Raw genomic sequence first — 20,517 nt, forward strand, 5'->3', positions numbered from 1 at the left:
TAAGTGTGTGTGAGTGTGTGTGAGTGTGTGTGTGAGTGTGTGTGTGAGTGTGTGTGAGTGTGTGTGTGTGTGAGTGTGTGTGTATGAGTGTGTGTGACTCTGTGTGTGTGTGTGTGTGTGTGTGTGTGTGAGTGTGTGTGTGTGTTTTCCTCATAAGAGTAATACCTTAAGAAGGTATCAGATCCTCTGGGGCTAGAGCTACTGACATCTGTGAGCCACCCACATGGGTGCCATGGGTGCTGGGAACTGGTCTGTCCTTTGCAATAGGAGCAAACACCTCTTGACTACCCCTCTAGTTCTCTCTGGTTTTTCTTTGGTAAAGACTTTTTATTGAAGATTAGACTTTTCCTGAAAAAAAAGCCCCCAAAACCAAAACCGAAACAAAAACAAACAAACAAAAACCTATATTGTAATGCCAAGCTCTCTATATTATCTGAGGAGTTCTGCTTTGCTGGATAAATACCCTAGATTCTTATTGCACAAGCAGACTAAAACGGAGCTTCCTATTTGAGCAGGGCCCAAGACATTATTTCTATATCCTTGCTTTACATCTTGGAGCCTAGAACCAAAGGAATATCATGTGCATGACAGTGGGTATAGTTTGAGACAACTGCAGTTCAGGACATTGAGTCTAGGCAGTTTAATTTAACAAATGTTTCATGGCATCTTTTGTTTTAGATTTATTTGTTTTTGTATATGAGTACACTGTATCTGTCTTCAGACACACCTGAGAAGGGCATCAGATCCCACTAAATTGAACTCAGGATCTCTAGGAGTCAGTGTTCTTAACCACTGAGCAATCTCTCCAGCTCTGTATAGTTGAATCTTACAAACTGCTTTAACTAAAATATGAGTAATAAAGGAAAAAGGTAAGCTGTTTACTCCTTCCTTGTCACCTCAGAGCAGGAGAAAAGGTCACTTGCCTGGTTATGAAAGCCCAAGTAAAGAAGAAAAATGAATGCATGAGTGAATTGATCAGAATGTGGCAATTACTTCAGGACTCACCCAATCCCTGATATAGTCCAGGGAATTCAACACTGGAAATTGTTCACACTATAACAAGATGGTTAAAATCAAAACAAAAGAATAAAGGACCCTGAAATGAGCGCAGTAAGAAACTGTTGCCTCTCTTGACACTCCTCCTTGGAAGGATGGAGAAGAAGATGCTGCAAGGGCCCAGAAGCAGGGTCAGAGCCATAAGGAGGAACCAAAAGATTTAAGTGAACACTGCAGAGGGGTTCTACCCATGAGGCAACCCAAACTTTGCTGGTGCTGTTCTTCAACAGAAAAATAAGGAAAGGAATACTTCAGTTTTTGCCTCCAGGTTCCTGCCTTGAATTCCTGCCCTGGTTTTCTTCCTGATGAACTGTAAGCTGAAATGAACACTTTCCTTCCCAAGTTGGCTTCTGGCCAGCATTTTATCATGGTGGCAGAGACCAAACAAAGGCAATGACTTTTCACTGTCCATTTTTCTTCTGGTGGAAAACCAATGGCCTTTCACTGTCCATTCTTCTACAGGTGGAAATTTATGCCTTTTCATTATCAATGTTCTACCACACATGTGTACATTTACTAGCTTATCCTTCATGTACAGTTAAGGGATAGTTTGATGGGATCCATTCCTCTGTCACAAAAAGCTCTACTCAGAACATCATACATATGCTGAAAGTGTTTAAGTCAAGTTGTTCAGAGTGAATTATATAGACTGAATGATAAGCATATTAATTATTAACCTATAAGCATCTATAGACACATACACCCATGATTCCAACTTATCCTCCAGCAATCAAACAGGTGTTCACCCTCATATCTGATTCTTTATTCTATGATAACAAGAATGATCATACTTTAATCTTTTAAATCAGGTAATAGCAAACCTACCTTTTTATACTATGTTGATGCTTTAGGGAGCATATCCATCATCTATGAAGGTGTGTGTGTGTGTGTGTGTGTGTGTGTGTGTGTGTGTGTGTGTTATATTTATATGAGATTTTTCCCTTTTCCTATCCAATGCATTTAAAGATCAACCACAACCACAACCACAACTGCCACAAAACAACAACCACCTCATAAAACCTTCTCTTATCTCTTGGGGATTTTTTTGGCAGCTTTGAATATTTCCTATCAGAAAGATGAGTCAATAGCAGAAATTCACATATCAGAAGACCATGCAATTCTCTGACACCCAACTTTCCTTTCTTTTAGACACCCCCCTACCCCAGTGTCTTTGCTAGAAAAGGAGGCAGCTGCCTTCCCTAGATACCCTGAAGTGACAGTGAGAGCCTTAATAACAAGTGACAACTGTGCAGTCTCCTTGCCAGACGTTATATGAATGCAGAACTCGACTCAGTGGAGGCAATCTTAAAGGTAAACCCTGCTAACTAATCTCCCCTTCTTCCCAAACATCAGCAACACCAGGGCACAGATGCAGGCTTAGGGAAAGGTTCACACCAACCACTGAGGAACTGTAAAAGACAAACCTTAGGAAATTCATTCCAATTACTTTTCTACTTAAATGTAAGCTTTAACCAATTATCTGGAATAGAGCAATTCTGCTTCAGAACTCATAAGCAGCATTGTGGATTAGCTTTCAGTTCTCTCTAGACACATGCAGAGTATCATGCAAAATGAGAAGAGACAATGCAGAACCAAACAACAAAATTTCAAGTCCCTGTACAGATGGTATAAAAATATTAATAAAATCTTGTAGTGGCACTGGCATCTGTCTACAATCCTACTCTCTATTATCAAAATGTGAACTTTAGTTCCAAAAAATCTAAAATTTAACATGCATGCATGCACATGCACACACACATACATACTCATACACAGACACACAGACATACATACCCATACATGGACATACAGACATGTNTACACACATATACGTATACACCTATATTATTCCAGATATGTGAGTTGGAGACTTCCTACATTCTCGTTTTTACCAGATTCCAATCTTCTGCAGGCTTTGTAATGAAAGCATAACCCAATCTGATTGAATACAGGTACAACTCATTTCAAAACCTGCCAACAAATACTATGTTCTAGATGATTAAAAGATTGGCAGCTGAGGTAAATTCATTTTCATAAAAGATAAGACAAGGTCAAGTCATTTCAGTTGCCATTTTTGTAGCTGTCAGGGGTCAGGAATTAGTGATTTCATTGCTTTCCCTTGCATAAATGCTAACCAGAGAACTGGCTTTCTCCGACTGATCAATGGCTACTGGCTGTATGTGGGGTTGACACTACCAAAGCCTTCGCCTTTGAAATCCTCAGGAAAGCCAGTTCAAAATCACCAGCCCTTTGTGTTTCTAAAAATGAACTTTTCTGTCAACAACTTCACTGCTGGATTGCAAACAGATTTTGCTTTGAATATACTTAGTTTCATTTCAGTCTCTACAATTGAATATGTAAATGAAAATAATGCTATTTGTTTCAGTTCCTCTTTAGAATTAAACAAGATAGGGCAGGCCAGATGCCTGGAGGAGTAAGGGCATCTGCTGGCAAGGCTGATGACTGGACTTCGATCCTAGAAACCCATACAGAGGAAGCCGTCCTCTGATCCCCATATGCCCATGCTTCCATCAGCCCACCTTATCCAAAAAATAAATACATGTAACCAAAAAGGATGAAGAAAGGAATAAATAAGCAATAACCTACCAATTAAAACTTTTAAACCATGGTTTCTTTATTACCAAGACTAAAAAGGACATTCTATATTTTTTTATGTAAATTTCCAAGCGTATTGTTTTGCAGAGTAGAATCCTACTGAACAATAAGTGTCTGGTGCCCAGCAAAGACCTAGGCCAGGACCCTGAAATGGATCTATGCCAGTTTCTCCCAGAATTACCATTGGTTTTTCATTCTGTGCCTTCAGTACTATTCCAGGCTCCATGGAGAGAAGATGAAGAAGCATCGTTCAGATCTCATCAGCTGGAAGCCCAGGGGACTTCTTCCTTCCACATCTGTACTTCAGCTAAGTCAAAGTAAGTTCTTTCTTCTATATGCCTCCCCTTGCTTCTAGTTCTAGCAAAGCATTAGAAGTTCATTGAACCTGTGCAAAGGAAAATGCCAGGCTATCTTCAGTCAAGAAAAGGGTCTGGAGGTTTGAATTAAAAATGGATTATCTGAGCTCACCCAAATAACTTTTAAGCAGTGAGTACAGAGAAAGAAGAAATGCATTTGGAAGTTGTGAGAGAACTGCCATCAAAAGAATTATAAGAAGGCTGAAGTCATAAAACAAAGTGATGGGGAAAATGCTGTCACGGATAGGAAACCAACACCAGAAAGCTTGATCTGAAGATAGCCATGATGCTTTAAGTTTACTTTGCATACAATGTTACATAAGGAGGTCTCAGTCCTGAATGGCCTCAAAAGTTCATTGAGGGAAAAAAAAATCACTGGCACAGAGGAGAACACTGCAATCATGAGGATCTATAAAACACACTAAGAGCAATGTGAACGTGAATACACCCGTATATGTATCCAAGATAACACGCATTTATACCTAGAGTGTTCTGAGTCCACCTACAAGCTGTGAATTGGCTGTGATAGCATTATCCCCTGCAAGGAACATGTGATGAAAAGCAAGTAACAAGAATAAGAAGCAGAAGGCTGGGGTCCTCGCTTTCCATACGTGCCTTCAGGGAAAAGAGCATCCTTCAACTCAGCTGTAACTGTGATAAGGGAAGCCCATGACCTGGGATTCCTCTGCTATTCTGAACGGTTTAGATCTGAACCAGATTGTTGGTGACTAGCAATAGCCAAGAGCAAAGCACAGAGGTGACGATGTCACTGTGGTCTTTCTTTTTGCCTCCTTTTTAGATTTTTCTGATTTTTTTTTTTTTTTTTTTTTTTTTTTTTTTTTTTTTTTTTTTTTTTTTTTTTTTTTTTTTTTTTTTTTACAAATTTTATTGAGTATCTCTCCATTGGCTTCTGTCTGCTTTGTCATCTTCTTAGCCATAGCATTGTGTTTTCTCATGATCTCAGTTATTTTAAATCTCATATATATTTAAAAATAACACAATCTAAAATGTATCTTTTGTTGCACAGTATGAGATTTTTACAATAATAGATTTCTAGCTCTGTTGTTGAGAACACTGGGTAAGTGTAATGATGCATTTTAATAATTACATGTGATATAAATCTGAGTAATTATCTTTGTTTAAGAATTAGTACATTTTGGAAATGTTATTAGATGTACGTATGTGTCTGCATCTGTGTGTGTCTATCTGTCTGTCAGGGTATGAATGAGGAGGGCAGAGGACAACTTGCTATATATTTGGTTCTGGTTTCTACCATGTGCCCTAGGGATTGAACTCAGCTCATCAGACTTGGTGGCAAGTGCCTTTATCCACAGAGTCATCTCAGCAGTCCATGTTTAATACTTTAAAAAATAGATTTAAACAACTATGTATTGGTCTGTTATATTTGCTATTGTAATTGTTATGTTCAGTATTTGTCATTTGTTTTCTTACCTTTATAGACATCTATGTTTACAATTGCTATTATTTCTCTTTTTACCATCTTTTCTTTTTTTTTTTTTTTTCATTTTAAGGAGTTCCTATTTTATAAAATGTAAGTTTCTAGTTCCAGGGGAATTCTTAAAAACATTCAGCTATGCTTTTTTCCATTACAAATGGCATAACTCTTTTTTTATTTTAATTATTAATTTGTAATTTTTTCTTTTATTTTTGAGATTCTAATACAACTACATCCTTCCCTCTTCTCCTTTCTCCCTACTTCCCTCCTTGCTCTCAAATTCATGGCCTTTTTTCATGAATTTTTTGTTACATGCATATACATATATGCACATATAGCCCGGAATATAAGCTGCACAGTCTGTTTCATGTGACTCACATCTATGTTTTCAAGGCTAACCACTTGGAATTCGATAACCATTTGGTCCTTCGGGCTTCTCTTGGAGCTTCTTGTTTCTTTGTATCTGAAAAGCCTTCGTCTTATATTTGATTTCTTTGGTTTTAGAAGATAGTTCTCTGGACCTAGCACTGAACTTGGCAGCTCTCCCTCGGTAATCTGAAGCCGACCCACCCTCACAGAACCCTGCCTGTGCCCTTCCTCTCTAAGCAATGCAATCTTCTTGCCTATTTGCGAGGCTTACCCTTTAGTTGGTTTGGTTATTATGTGCTCTGACACAATTTTTCCATGTTTCTTATGTGTGGCTTTCCATTTTCTAATTTTGATAACATTTGGGAAACAATGACTTACTTTCTCAGACAGTTTTCACTAGTGTTTTTATCTCTCCTGCCTCTTTTTTTTTTTTTAATTAATTAATTAATTAATTAATTTTTTGAGACAGGGTTTCTCTGTATAACCCTGGTTGTCCTGGAACTCACTTTGTAGACCAGGCTGGCCTCAAACTCAGAAGTCTACCTGCCTCTGCCTCCCGAGTGCTGGGATTAAAGGTGTGCACCACCACGCCGGGCTATCTCTCTTGTCTCTTAGGGATTCTCACCATGTATCACTGTTGTGAGCTCTAGTTTAGATTCTTTTTACTCATTAACATCTCTTCACTGAGTTCCTTATAGACATAGAACACCCTTGATTTAATTCTTAAATATTATTTTCTTAAATATTATTTTGTGTTCAGCACCCTTTATCTAGAATCAAATACCTATTACATTGCCAAGCGCTGCCAGGTGGCCTTACCAGGAAAAAAATAACAAACTCCTTGCATGGAGCCGGCAGGGAGCACGGAGTCCCACCCCTACTTGAGAAGTATTGGCAATTGGCAGTTCTTGGAGGTGGATGCATCAGTTTTCTTTAAGCATGTGGCCCCCAGTAAATGAGCTGTACTGCAGGGCCCTATACCAGAGATTTTATGGGTAGAACTGCCCATGTCTCATCCCCCAACTGACTGGCTGCTGGCATCAACCTCTGCATCATCTATTTTCCAACAAGGATGTTCCAGTAGGGCAGCACATATGTTTCCTACTCGACTCCATGTCTGGTAGCACAGGACAATGCCTCCCACAGACATGCTCAATTGATGGGTTTTTCTATAAAGTAATGGAGCTGGTATTTGTAGAAAAAAAACTACCTTGGGATCTGGATTTTGCCTTGCATGTAGGTGAGTTGCTGGATATCCTTAGACTCACAGTTTGTCTAGGAAAGCATCAGGAGTTGAGCTTCCCTCTCTGCTTTCAAGTAACTGAGCATCAAGATGTGGAGGAAAGAGGCAAGCCAATAGGTGGACATGTGGTGCTCTCTCAGGCTGATTGAGGGCCCTTACTAGATGTATTTCACTCAGGAAAAATTATTTTAATCTACAAATAAGTGTCTAGCAGAACCTTATGGCTTCTGACTCTTTCTTATGTACACAAAACACATAATATAAATAGTCTCCTAATCTCATCTAATTGAGTCATTTAGTGCGGAGTTTTTTTTTTTTTTTTTTTTTTCCCTTTTGACAAGAAGGCTTCCTATAGTAACCCCCCACTGGCCTATGTGTACAAACTGACAACACAGTCCTTCCACTGTATGCTTAAGGGGAAGGATATACAGTAGATATGAGGGGGAGCACAGCCAGAGGCACCTGGAAGAGCCCTGAGCAGGGAGAGGAAGTAGGCTGAGCATGGCCTGCAGAGGGACCCTGGTGGGGAGAAACGCAGGGGCAGAGTGGGGAGGGGGGAGAAGATGAGCATGGGCAAGAGAGAAGACCAAGAGAGCTTACAGCTGAGATAGCAGGGCTATAAGAAGAATGAGAAGCTGAGAAGGAAGCCAGTGAGCTGCAGAAGGTTACTGGGAGATGAGAAGAGCCAAGAACCTGTAATACTGAAGAAGCCTGGAAGTCGGCACACAGTTTGGCATGCTAACAGGCACCACAGGTAGTGGTGTCCTGCCAGTGACAAGGGAAACAACTCCTTTGGCAGAGGGGAACCAGCTTCAAAGCTCCTAAGGAATGCTGACTTCTGTCTAACTACCAGAATCTTGGGAAAAAGAGTTTCCTTTGGACCTGACAGTATGGCTTCCTGCTTTAAATTCTGTTTATTTACTGAGGATTTGGAATGCTTTGTTTGAATTTCACTGGATTTCATGTAGTCTAGGCTACTGGCTTTGAATTTTTGATCCTCTTGTCTCCACATTCCAAGTGCAGGATTATGGGCTAAGATACCACACCCAGGTTCATATTTCAGTTTGGAACTAAGCAAAGATCATGACCTCCTCTATCTCTGCCCACAGAACAGGATATGGCCGTCTTTAGGGCTGGATTTTTTTCATGGTTTGCTGTTTATTCTCTTTGGGTTTCCAATTTGTGTTTTTAAGAAACACAATCCACTCTCTATACCCCTTTCTCTTGTTACAGAATTCATAGGTTCTAGTGCAAAGCAATGGCAAAATAACTCCCTTTTTATTGTCTCTGTTGATTACAGATTGGTAACAAAGGACTCAACTTCATTGCAAGTGAGAGGCAAAACTGGTTGGAATTCATTTCCTTTAGGCACATTCACAATATAGTCTGTGATTAGTAAAAAACAAAAACAAAAAATTTAAGCTAATGGAGGGTGAGTAGACTCCCTCCTGCTTTGAAAACACATGAAAGCATCTTGTGTGACAAATGATATGCTAATGCAGATACCATCAAGGCAAGCTAAGGAAATGCTGCCTTCCCCAGCCAGCCGCAGGAGGGACTGTGTGAGTGATCTAAGCAATAAATCAAATCTTGATTGCTTTCCACCTGTCATTTTAAAATATTAATCTGCTGTGGTATGCAGGAATTTTTATTTAATTGTAGTGTTAAATAAACCATCGCGTATACAGCGCGGTTTATATTTAATTCACACTCATCCCTGGCTGAGCAGCACATGGCTTGGTGACAGCCACAATGCCTGTGGCTCTTTGTCTGCTACTAGAGCCAGGCGTCTAGAAATGGATATAGTTAATAAACACTACTAAAGGGCCAAGGCAGCCATCTCTCTGAGTAGCACTGTCCCAAGTTCATGGTGTTCTTGGGTTACAGAACCTCCTACAGCAACACTGAGTTGGAGGGGAGAATAATGTTTACATATGTAAGTGAAGTGGTTTGAGTATGGAGTGTCCCCTCTGCAGGCTTTTGTGCTTGAACTTTTGGTCCTGAGCTGGTGGCACTATTGGCAAAGACTATGGAACCTTTGGGAAGTGTAGCCTCACTGGAGCATGCTCTTGGAAGTGAGCTGTCAAGCTTCAAAACGGCACCATTTCCCATTTATGCGTGGCTCTTAATGGTGGGATATTTCCACTGCCACGCCTTCCGGCCAGGATGAACTCTACCCCTGAAAGTGTAAGCTAGAGTAAACCAGCATTCCCTTGAGTTGCTTCTTGCCAGACACTTGATCCCTGGCATCAGTGAGAAAATAAGCAGAACAATTACTCATGATTTGAAGAATTTAAAGCCTTCCTTAGACAAAAAGAAGGATGCTAGATCCAGAATGGTTTTAGAAGTCGGATTTGTAATCTTATAGAGGAGATAATGTTTTAAAAACAGTGACACCTCTCCTCATACCAGTATTTTTATTGGTGCATAGCATAGTGTTTTGTATATAGGGGTATATACAAAGTGAAGTAAGTGTTTGGGCCGGGGGGGGGGNGCAGAGGGGGGTTAACTGATTCCCCTGAAGAGAGTATAGCTGTTTTTTCAGGGAACTGTGTGAGCAGAATGTTGAAGCCACAAACTACTCTTTTTCGACACCACAATAAAGTAGAGCTGTTTGTGTTCCTACCCAAGCATTGTGTTGATGAAACTTCCTGTTCCCAGAATCCCAGAATTTTTTTTTTTTTTTTTTTTTTTTTTTTTGAGACAGGGTTTCTCTGTGTAGCCCTGGCTGTCCTGGAACTCACTCTGTAGACCAGGCTGGCCTCGAACTCAGAAATCTGCCTGCCTCTGCCTCCCAAGTGCTGGGATTAAAGGCATGTGCCACCACTGCCTGGCTCATGGAATTCCTTTTTAGGAAATGACGTGACACAACCCATCCCTACTACAATCTTATGACTACCTGCCCTCTAGGAAGACTACAACACAATTTTTTTTCTATTTCAGAAATTTGAAAAACAACAAACAAACAAACAGAGCAAACAAAATCCAGGGGGAAATGAAGCTTGAATGAGAATCCTCTGGAAACAGCCCAGTGAGACATAAGTTTCTTAGCTCCCACGTTTATCATTAAATGAACACACCTGAGGGTTGTTTTCTTTCTGTGATCCAATGGGAGCAACTCACTCTGCTCCATTTTAGGGAATGGTTTATAAGCACAAAAGATACCATTATCTGTAGCATGGGGAATTAGAATCAAACGTCACAATTAACTGTGAAGGGAGTACCCAAGTGATTATCAAAGAGCCAAGACTGAGAACACCTTAACTCTACAAGACATTTTCATCTCCAAAGATCTCTAACTGGCATTGTCACAACTAATCTTCATGTGGTCTGTTCGAAATGAGACATGTGTGACAGCCCCTCATTCTCAAGGCTTTGGCAAGGGCTCCAGGGGTCATGCCTTTCTTCTCTGAAGCACTCTAGAATGACCTATTCTTGAGTCGGATGCCATCCATAATTTCTTAAAATTAATTTTCAGTGAGCATACAGAAGATTGCATTTCGTTACGGCATCTTCACACATCCTCTGTTGAGTATGCTCCCCTTTGTCCTCTTGCTGGCCCCATTCCTTCCTGCTTGCAGCCCCTCTCTGCTTTCCTCTTACACACTCTCCACTGCTGTCTCTTTTTCTCTTCGTCCTTCTCTCTACTCTTCTCCTGTGGTACCTTTTCTCTCTTTTCTGTTTCTAGTTTTATGAACTTACACACAAACATGTACACACACACACACACACTTACAATTTCTCATTTTAAGTGACAGGGCATCAGATACCCTGGAACTGGAATAAGAGGTGGTGCTGAACCACCTGATACATTTGCTAGGAACCAAACCAGGCGCCGAAAGAGCAGTAAGCACTCTTTTCTTTTAAAAAGTCTTTGTTGGTCAATCACGAAAGTCTGAAAGATCGGGGCTTAACATATATGAATGTACAACTATAAAATCTGTTGTCAAAATAATTACCCATACTTGAAGATTGGATAGATATTACTTATACATTTTTGGGAAATTCAATTAGTTCCCCCCACCCTACTGCTTCCATTTTTGTTCTGTAAAATGAGTCTGATACAAGAAAGATGTGAGCCAACACCTTCAACTACATCTCTGTCCTGTAACTTAATACCTTCTCTCATATTAAAAGTTATGGTCTTGGTTTTGTACCATTGACATTTTAATTGAAGAGATGGAAATGCATAAGTGAGAATATGGTATACTTCCTTTAAAGTAACTTATAGAAAGTGTGTCTTTTGTCTACACTTGCTGGAATGGATGCATGACAATAAAAGGGTACAATAAGGGTGACATGGATCTTCAAGAACAGGATATAGGCACTGGGTCTGTAGCCATGAGGATGCATTTGGCCAGGGTTGGGTGAAATTTGGGAACCAGCACTAGGATGCAAAAGACTGAAGTTTAGGGAGTAGAAGACTGTTTGGGCCATGCAAGTATTTTCAAATGCTTTCAGGGATATCAAATGGGAAAGGGTATTTAAATCTGTTCTGAATGCTCCCAGAATTAAAATTATTGATGTGCAATTTAAGCTGTGCAAGAAGTGATAGAAATTAAAAGTAAAATATCTTATCATAAAAGTCTCCAAAGGGCATTTAACCAAGGGACAATTAAACTATATAACACATCCAAAAATTGAACAATGATTTCATGTTTTTTTTTTTTTCCTTTTTTTTCCCAACAACATTTGTGCCAGCTTGTCTCCTTCAGGGTGGCAGCCCTTCTTAGAGTAGAGAAGCTGGCTATAGGAAAAGGCACATCTGGCCACCATCACTTATGCCTTGTAATTGGCTTCACAACAGGGGGATGCTTATTAAAACTGGCTCTTCTATAACCCAGCTGAATTGAAATTTTCTCATCAACAAAATAAAAGCCACAGACCTACCAAGCTTTCAGGTCTGCTGCTCCCATTCTCTTTTAGCAGTGTTACAACTGCACATGTTCTGGTCCTCATGTGCCCTCGCTATTGGGGTTAGAACACTTTTTACAGGAGAAGATTATCATTGTGTTCCCATATTTTCCAGAATCTGGATATGCCCTTCTGGGTGCTAATCCCATGCTTTCTCGGTTGTCTAGGATTGACATTATTCTTGGCTGGTATGAACAATAGCGTAGCTAGAATGTCTATATGGTCCTGATGTTGATGGTATTTTTTTTTCTACATGCAAACACTTATCATACAAACACTTTCCCTGCATGCAAACATTTAGCTGATTTCTCATGGGGGAATCTTTATAAGATTACATATGAATGATTGGGTAGATGTTTTTATTTCTCAGACTGCTACTGGCCATCTACAAATCAAATTCCTTAGGAGCAATTATTTTGCCTGCCATAACCTGCAAAGACTCTTACATGGTTTTATTTCATTTTATCTTATCATTTAAATTCAGGTTCTCAGGTTTCCATCCCAGACAACACTGAATAACAAGGGATATTATTCTACATTAAAAAAAAAAAAAAAAAAAAGTCTACGAGGCATACAAACATAATGGAGTTCAGTCAATGAGTTGACCCCTGCAGGATCAAAACTCCAGCTTCTTGTCTGAGGAGACTGTCCCAGCCTCTGTTCAAGAAACTTAGAGCTACTTTGGCTCTCTGGGCTGAAAAGATTAAGCTCAAACTCCAGGTAGAACCAGGTAGCTGGAGGTCACAGGGCACAGCACTGAAGAGAGCACAACAGAAGGAGGATTCCTTGTCGAAGTCACCTGAATAATGATGAGGCATGCTTGTGCTAACACCTCCTTAGCTTAAGAACAGCTAGATTAGATACAACAAAGCCCAGAGCCCACCCAGGGCCAGGTAAAGGAGCAATTTTCCATTTAACTGACCAGAAAGCCTCAGAATGCAAGAGTCAGTAAGCAGAGAGCACATAAGTCTCTGGCCTTCTTAGGGAACAGCATGATTATCCTTAAACCCCATTTCAATTCTGTCAAGTAGATTTTTAAAGCAAGATCCAAACAAATAAAATGTTTCTATACAACCGATTTTCAGAACAAGGAATAAGACTTTTGCAGAATGTCAAAATACCCAGCGGCTGACAAAGTGAGATCCGCAACATTGTCCCAGCTGCTGACAAAGAGATATTCACAATGTTGTCCAAGACACAATATAGACAGAAAGACTTGCAAACAGAAAAACATGCTACAGACTGAAAACATCTTGCAGACAAAACTAAGCTATGTGGACAGAAATGTTACTGTTGGTCAGGGCATCAAACATTTATGGTAGGTGTTGTATAGGCTCAAAAGTTAACAGACTCTCAGGAACAATGAAAAAAATTCAGCTAAGTAGTAGAATTCAGAAGCCACATATAAAAATCAAATACTTTTTTCTACACACCATGATGAAACCCTTGAGGAAGAAAGCAGGCAGAGAATATGCCATTGATTACGACTCTGAAAAAGAACAAACAAAATCTTAGGAAGACACCCAACCAAGGAGGTAAAAAGCCTCCACAGTGGAACTAGAGAATAATGCAGAAATGAAAGAAAATCCCCTAGATGCAAAGATAATCCTCATTCAAGGATAGGGTGAATTAATAGTGTGAAACCGGCTACACAGTCAGATAACTGATGCTTTGTAATCACACTAAAATACCAATATGATGTTCTTCAACGAAAAAGGGAAAAATCCAAAGTCTTACATGGGAATAAAAAAGAACCCTACTAGTCAAATAATTCAGAGCACAAAGAACAATATCAGAGACATTCATACATACAACATGAAATCAACCTTAAAAATCGAAACCAAAACATTCTGTACAGAAAAAGAAATTAAAACTGAAAGGAAAACTTTAACTCGAGCATGTATCAATGGAGTTCCCACAATTAGGGTGAGAGGCAGAAATGATAACCAGGATTTTTCCCATATATGAGAAGAAATTCAGATCTACAGGCTCAAGCACCTCAACAAATCCTAAGCACTGGAAACATGAGAAAAGGGAACACTCTACTACCCAGTGATGACATTGCACAAATGAGCAGAGAGAATAAAATATCAAAGGTAGCAGGAAGTGAGAGGGCACACATGCCCTGTGAAAACAAGGACCAAGTGGATTTCCTGGAGGGAGCAATGGGAACATTGACACAATGGACTAGACCTTGAAACTAATTTTACCAAATGATAATCTAACCCATATGGACATGTCGATGCACACAGAAAAAGAACACAATCCAATGTAGGCTTTCTCATCAGAACACTCTGCACAGAGAGAATGCAGTAGAAGCTGTTTTTCCTAAATGAAGAAAGAGCAGCCCCAATAAAGCCGCAGCTAGGACTTGAATTCACAAAGGCCAGAATGCTTCCTGATAAGACAGGAACGAGGCAGAGATGCTTGCTGTGTCATTTGATTTAATACTTGAATCTCATATAGGGCTATTAAGAAATTTAAAAGTCTATTTGGAGTTGACTCATGGCTTTATTTTATAAAGTAAATAATAAACTGATTATGAAATTAATATGGAAATAATGGAGGCATCTTAATGCAGTGAACAGAACTTTGAAAAAAAGGAAGAACACCATGCGTCTCAGGTTTTCTTAATTTCAGACTTCTTAATAAGGGTTTGGTCCATAGTCCTGAGTATAAACAGACAAACAGAATGGAACAGAGAGTCCTGAAATACAGCCACCCACACATGCAGAGCCGAATTCCATCAAAAGGTAAAGAAGCAATTTAGCTGAGAACAAACAATGCGTTCAAAATGACAAACACTCAAATATTCATAGGTATAACCTATACCATATTAAATTTTACTTAAATATGCATCAAGGGCTGAGTATAAAACTATAAAGCATATGCAACCAAAAAGAAAATACAAAACTCTGTGTAAAAATGCCAAAATATTTGAATAGGCACTTAATCAAGGAACAGACACAGCATATAAGCACAATAATGCTTAACAACAACTCTTAGAAGTTAAAACCTGTATAAGATGCCACTGTATACAGGGCAGAAAGCTAAGATTTCAAAGATTTGAGACTTAGTCTTGCCAAAAATTGGAAGTTTGGGTTAGACCCAGGACTCCCATAGATTTGTGAGATAAACAGGAAATGATACTGGAATACTACCCGACACTAAAAATGATAAGAATTAGTGATATAGTCTAAAACTCAGAATCCCTATGTTGAGCAAATGGAACACTTTGTAAGAAGGGCACACGCCTCACGACTCCATCTGTGGGAAATGTAGAAAATGAGAAACACAAAGAATGCCACATCAGCACCCAGACTGGCTTCTGCTGGGGACAAGGGAAGCCAGAGGGAAAGCTGTGTGTGAGTGTTTTAGAAGAGGCAAGCTCACCATCTTGTCTAAAGTGACAATTTTACAGAAGCAGGCATATAGCAAAACTTAACTATTCACCTGTGTGTAGATTCGCTCTGCCAATGATGCCACAGTCAAGGTTATTTTTAAAGTGTTGTGTGTACAGCTCCCACCAAAGATCTGCAGGCTCTCCAGCATCCTGTCGGTAGGATGCTGTGGCAGTCCAGCTGCCTCTGCCCTGCATTCTTTGATCTCATTTATGATAGGGCTCCACCACCTCCCCCTGATTCCCACCAGTTGCCTAACTGGCTTTATTCATTTACTTGACTCCAGTAGAATCTCAATTTGTAACTACCCATTGATTTCTTGTCTTCTGTTGAAAAAGTGCTAGAGATGAGCCTACCCATCCCTCTGAAGAGAAACACCACCCAAACCTCATCAGTCATTTCATAGTTATGCAATCCCAAGTGGTTCTCTAATCCAGTTTTTATAAACCACTTTTTGTTGGTCTATATTCAAACAAATAACGATCACAAACCCCCACACCTCACCTGTTAAGCACGGAAACAGATCCAGGACTGCTCACTTAGCATATAAAAAAGATACAACAGACTTAAGACCCTTAGTGACTTTTTACCAGATTATAACTAGAAATCATTGCATCATTTTTTTTTTTTCTTCTCAAGAAGAGTTATAGAAAGAAAAGGATCCTGGAGAGAAGAGTGATTTCTTGCTGTTAGGTGCAAGATGTAAGAGTTTATAAATAAATGTCCTCATAGGCAATGGAAGGTCATAAAGTTATCATCAGCCACTTTCTCTGGGTGGTCTAGTCTCATTTCTACCATGATGGATAGATGAGGTGGTGCCCCAAATATCTCTTCTGTCATTAGTCACAAATCTCTACATGTAGTACAGTGCTTGCCCAGCCCATAGATTCTCAACTCTGAGCACTCACATCCCAAGTCATAGACTACACAGTAAACTTCTCGCTACTTCCTCCAATGCTGCCCTAACTGTACTTCTAAAGAGTAAGCAAACCATTTCATAATATTAAGTTTAAAATTCTAATTTCCCTTTTCAACATTTCTGCATGAGATTAAAATACAGCGATAACTTCTTTAGCATTCACGAACCTGCCTTAAATTCATTCTCAAATGTTCATGTCTATATGATAGCTTTGTGGTGTGTACTCACAAGTAGAACTTCTCATCCCACACTGGATTCAAGTTTCCGAAGATAGTTTTCGTTCTTCTTTTATTCTTGCCAACTTGAACTGTCACATATGGGTCGCTGGATCCTGTTTTGTCTTTTGCCTGCAAGCCTTGTGCGGAAACCACTGAAATGAACCAGAAATAAAGGCTTCAATATGACAACGCTTTCAGAAACAAAACCATCAGAGAGAGTGTTTCCTGTCATTTTACCCTGGGTTTGCAGATTCAGCCTCACCACACTCAATCTCACGGTTCACCAAACTCCACAAACATCTAGAACAGAGTAGGTACAAGGACTGTAACATCTTCTCTGTTCTTTCTCCTGATGAGCACTACCCACCAGGTGTGCCTATCACTTTTCCTTTGTCCCTCTGTTGATGAACACCTGTGCTGAACCAATACCTCAGCTTCTGTGGGTGTTGATCAGCTTAATCCAATAAAGAAAGGGTCTTTATTTTATTATGTAATAAAATAACAGAAGATTGATCTATGTATCTGGTGTTGCTTATTTTTAGTATGTGGGTATTTTTGCCTGCATGTTTGTATGTCCATCAGATGTGTGCAGTGCTCATGGAGGCAAGCAAAGGGTGTTAGATCCTCCAGACTTAGAATTATAGGTGACTGTAAACCCCCATGTTGGTACTGGCAACCTAAACCAGGAACTTAAACTAGATTACTGTAAGAGCAGTAGGTGCTAATACAACAATAACCCATCTCTCCAGCTCCCACATACATGTTAATATCATTCAAAGGACCAACTTTAGAGTTTCAAAGAACTTTAACAATCACTGGTGTTTACTTAAGGGTCAGGTGGATGAGTGTGTGGTTCTAAAACGATTCCCCTTACAGCAACACACTAACAGTGACCCTCAGTGAGGACATTATTGACACTACTATCATTATTCAGTAGCAAGCAACTTGAAGAGCTAATTTATTAAATCTTTAAAATATTGATGAGTAAATTAACAGAATATAGAGTGAAATTATTTTAATTTTCCTTCATCTATTTGAGAAAATTGAATAGGTAGATTTGTCAACATTGACGAGAGTTTTTAAAAAAATCTATTTTATTTAGAGTTTTTTTTTTAATTAATGGTGATTCCTGATATACATAAAAACCCTCTATATGGAATAAAATGTATTCTACCTGTAATGGTTATTTTTGCAGACCACTTAGACGTCCCGTCCAGCACGCTCTGCTTGGCAGCCTTTGTGTACTGCACAAAATCCTCTTTGGAGATCTGGAACATTTCCTGAATGACTTCAAACACCTCTGGCCTGTTTCTCTCCCTGATCTTCATTCTTTCTTTCATGGCTGTGATGATGGTCTGCGTCTTGTCCTCTGCACCATGCTTAGAGCTCTTCTCTGCTGCTCCTGCAATGGAAAGTCAGTGACTGTGTGAATATCCAGGAGTCATTCTGGGATGGTTCAAAAGGAGATACATGCATGTCAAAGATTTAGTTTAGAGGAGCTAGGATGGCTATTCTGTTAAACATCAGGAGAATGAATCACTCTACTGAGAGCATTGGTTCATATGAGCATGACTGGCAACCCAGTAGACTTCAATCACCTATAAGACCACAATTCTGGAACAAATAAGGAGTTCTGTAAGTAGTTGGGTTGAATTACAAACAACAACAACAACAAACTTCAAAAACTGTTGCATGCAAACATAAGACATGCAAATATTTAATTTGAGAACTGGATCAGACATAAGTGGTATATTTCAACTGGAGACAAAATAATGCAGGGTTCAACCAACTTTTCTCTGTGGGATGGACTGTAATGAAATGCTGTTTTATTTACATTAAAAGAATTCTCATACCACATATACAATACATACCAAAACGTAGAGAAACATTCACCTGAACTTGTTCTTTGAAAAAACCATTTGGAAACCAGTGGTCTGGATGTTATAGCAGGTAGCTGGCAGCACACTTAAATCCTCACCAACAAACATATTTCTAGTCAAATGGGCTAAATTTCATTTCAACCAAAATCTTTCAATTTGTTTGTTTTGTGGTCGACATCAGCTTCCTGGGTATTGTGTGATTCACAAATGCTTCCGGCTATGGAACATTCCCCAAGTACCATGTCTGTGGCCTCCCACTTCCCTACCCACCAGAGGTATCCTTACTGCTAGGCATGGCCTCCTGAGATACGAATGTGTACATGTGTGTGTATGACTGTGTCAAGGCACGCATGGAGATGTCAGAGTCTGTTCCTTCTACTGTGTGCATTCTGGGGACTGAACTTACCTTGACTGTGTTGGTTGAAAAGCACCTTTATGTGCTCTACCATCTCACCCACTAGCCCTCAAACATATTTAAATGAGAAGATTAAAAATGAATGAAACCTAATTTAAAGAACATTTAAAATACCCTACTCATCTGTTAAAACATGCCCTATAACAGCTGTGTATCTGTAAATTATGTGCCATTAAGTAATTAAGCGTGTTTGTAATTTACCAGTAACAGCTTGACTACAACAGTGCATAATTCTCACTCAGTAAAATACAGTGAGGTAGGTTGGACTGAGTGTCTACACTACCTAACAGGCATATTTGGCTTCAAGTATTAGAATGTTCCTTAAACGTCAAAGATGGATAGAAAACACCTGCAAGATTGAAAGCATCTGGAGAAACGTGTTTGCTTGGTGGCAGTCACACTAAGATATTTGAAGGGTTAGAGGCAGCGTGAAGATGATATTCATTCCCCATCCTTATACCCAGAAGGTTAAGATCATGGCCACTGCTTAGTCCAGAGGCTCTAGAAAGAATTCTCCGCTCCTATATTGTCAAGCAGCAGCTACAAATTTAAAGCCAGAACGTCAAGAGATTCCTTATGCCAAAGTATCAAATCTCCGACAATTAACTTTGAAATCTCTTACCCCTTCTTTTGATGTTGTAGTTGTGTTCCTGCTTGAATATGTACGGATTAGTCAGATCTGTGAACTGAAATTGCCAATTTGGGAAGGGAAGGCTGACAGGAACTTATGTTTAAGCCCCTTATCTGTCATTTCCAGAGAAAATACATAGCTTTGAAATTTTTCTGCGTTTACATTTTGTTTCTGAAGAGCTTCGATCAGAGCTTCAGATATGAATTCGTAATTAATTTGGCAGCTGATCTGCAAGCCCTTTCCCTTGCTCACCATTGTTCACCAAACACACACCTTAATTTTCCAATCAGACTGTGTTTTTAAATTGCTGCAATTTGTCACAAATTTCCAGTCTTTTGAGCTTATTCTGTTTATTTCAAAGTAATTTCAATGTAATCAGTGATAATTGCAAATAAGTGTTTACATAAAGTCTTTCAAACTACTCTGGTAGCTTCCTGAAGTAGCAAGACACTGGTGATCAACAGTAGCTGAGATCAAAGGAAATGCATTGCAGCAAAGCCCCCATCACACAGGATGCACTGCCCCGTGCAGGCTCCATCTCCCATCTGGAACTGCTCTATGGACAGACTAGGCAGTGCAGTTACACACAGTAGAGCAGGGAGAGAATTCAGCTTAGATGGAAGCAAGTATCCTTCAGTCAGTGAGAATTCAACTTTACGTAGAAGGGAAAATATTCCTCACAGGGAAACTCATTTCTTTTTATGTAATTTCACTATCGACCAGAACCTCATTTTCTTTCTTTCTTTTTACTTTTTACTTATAATTTGAATGATATGAATTTTCATGTGAAATTCATAATTTTCTATTTTGCAATTCTAGTATTTTTCCAAATAATTAGGTCTGTTTACTTCAACTTCCCCATCCTTTGCCATTTCTTTCATTCCCCTAATGTCTCTGTGTGTATATCCATTTGTATTTATATACTTGATGTATATATGTGTGTTTATATACTCGAGACAGGGTTTCTCTGTGAAGCCCTGGCTGTCCTGGAACTCACTTTGTAGACCAGGCTGGCCTCGAACTCAGAAATCCGCCTGCCTCTG

The 20,517-nt window shown here is 39.5% G+C and overlaps 1 protein-coding gene across 5 annotated transcripts in view; it reads right to left on the bottom strand.

Moving 5' to 3' along the window:
* Window positions 1–20,517, bottom strand: part of Unc13c (unc-13 homolog C) — a 496,297-nt gene that overhangs the window by 230,899 nt on the left and 244,881 nt on the right. For all 5 annotated transcript variants that reach the window (XM_029543555.1, XM_021206602.2, XM_029543556.1 and 2 more), the window contains 2 exons: window positions 17,723–17,950; window positions 16,559–16,700 (listed from right to left, as the gene is read on the bottom strand). In XM_029543555.1, coding sequence (XP_029399415.1) covers window positions 16,559–16,700; window positions 17,723–17,950 — 370 coding nt within the window. The remainder of the gene's footprint in view (window positions 1–16,558; window positions 16,701–17,722; window positions 17,951–20,517) is intronic.

The sequence above is a fragment of the Mus pahari genome, chromosome 10 (genome assembly GCF_900095145.1).
Source record: "Mus pahari chromosome 10, PAHARI_EIJ_v1.1, whole genome shotgun sequence".
Classification (NCBI taxonomy): Eukaryota; Metazoa; Chordata; class Mammalia; order Rodentia; family Muridae; genus Mus; species Mus pahari.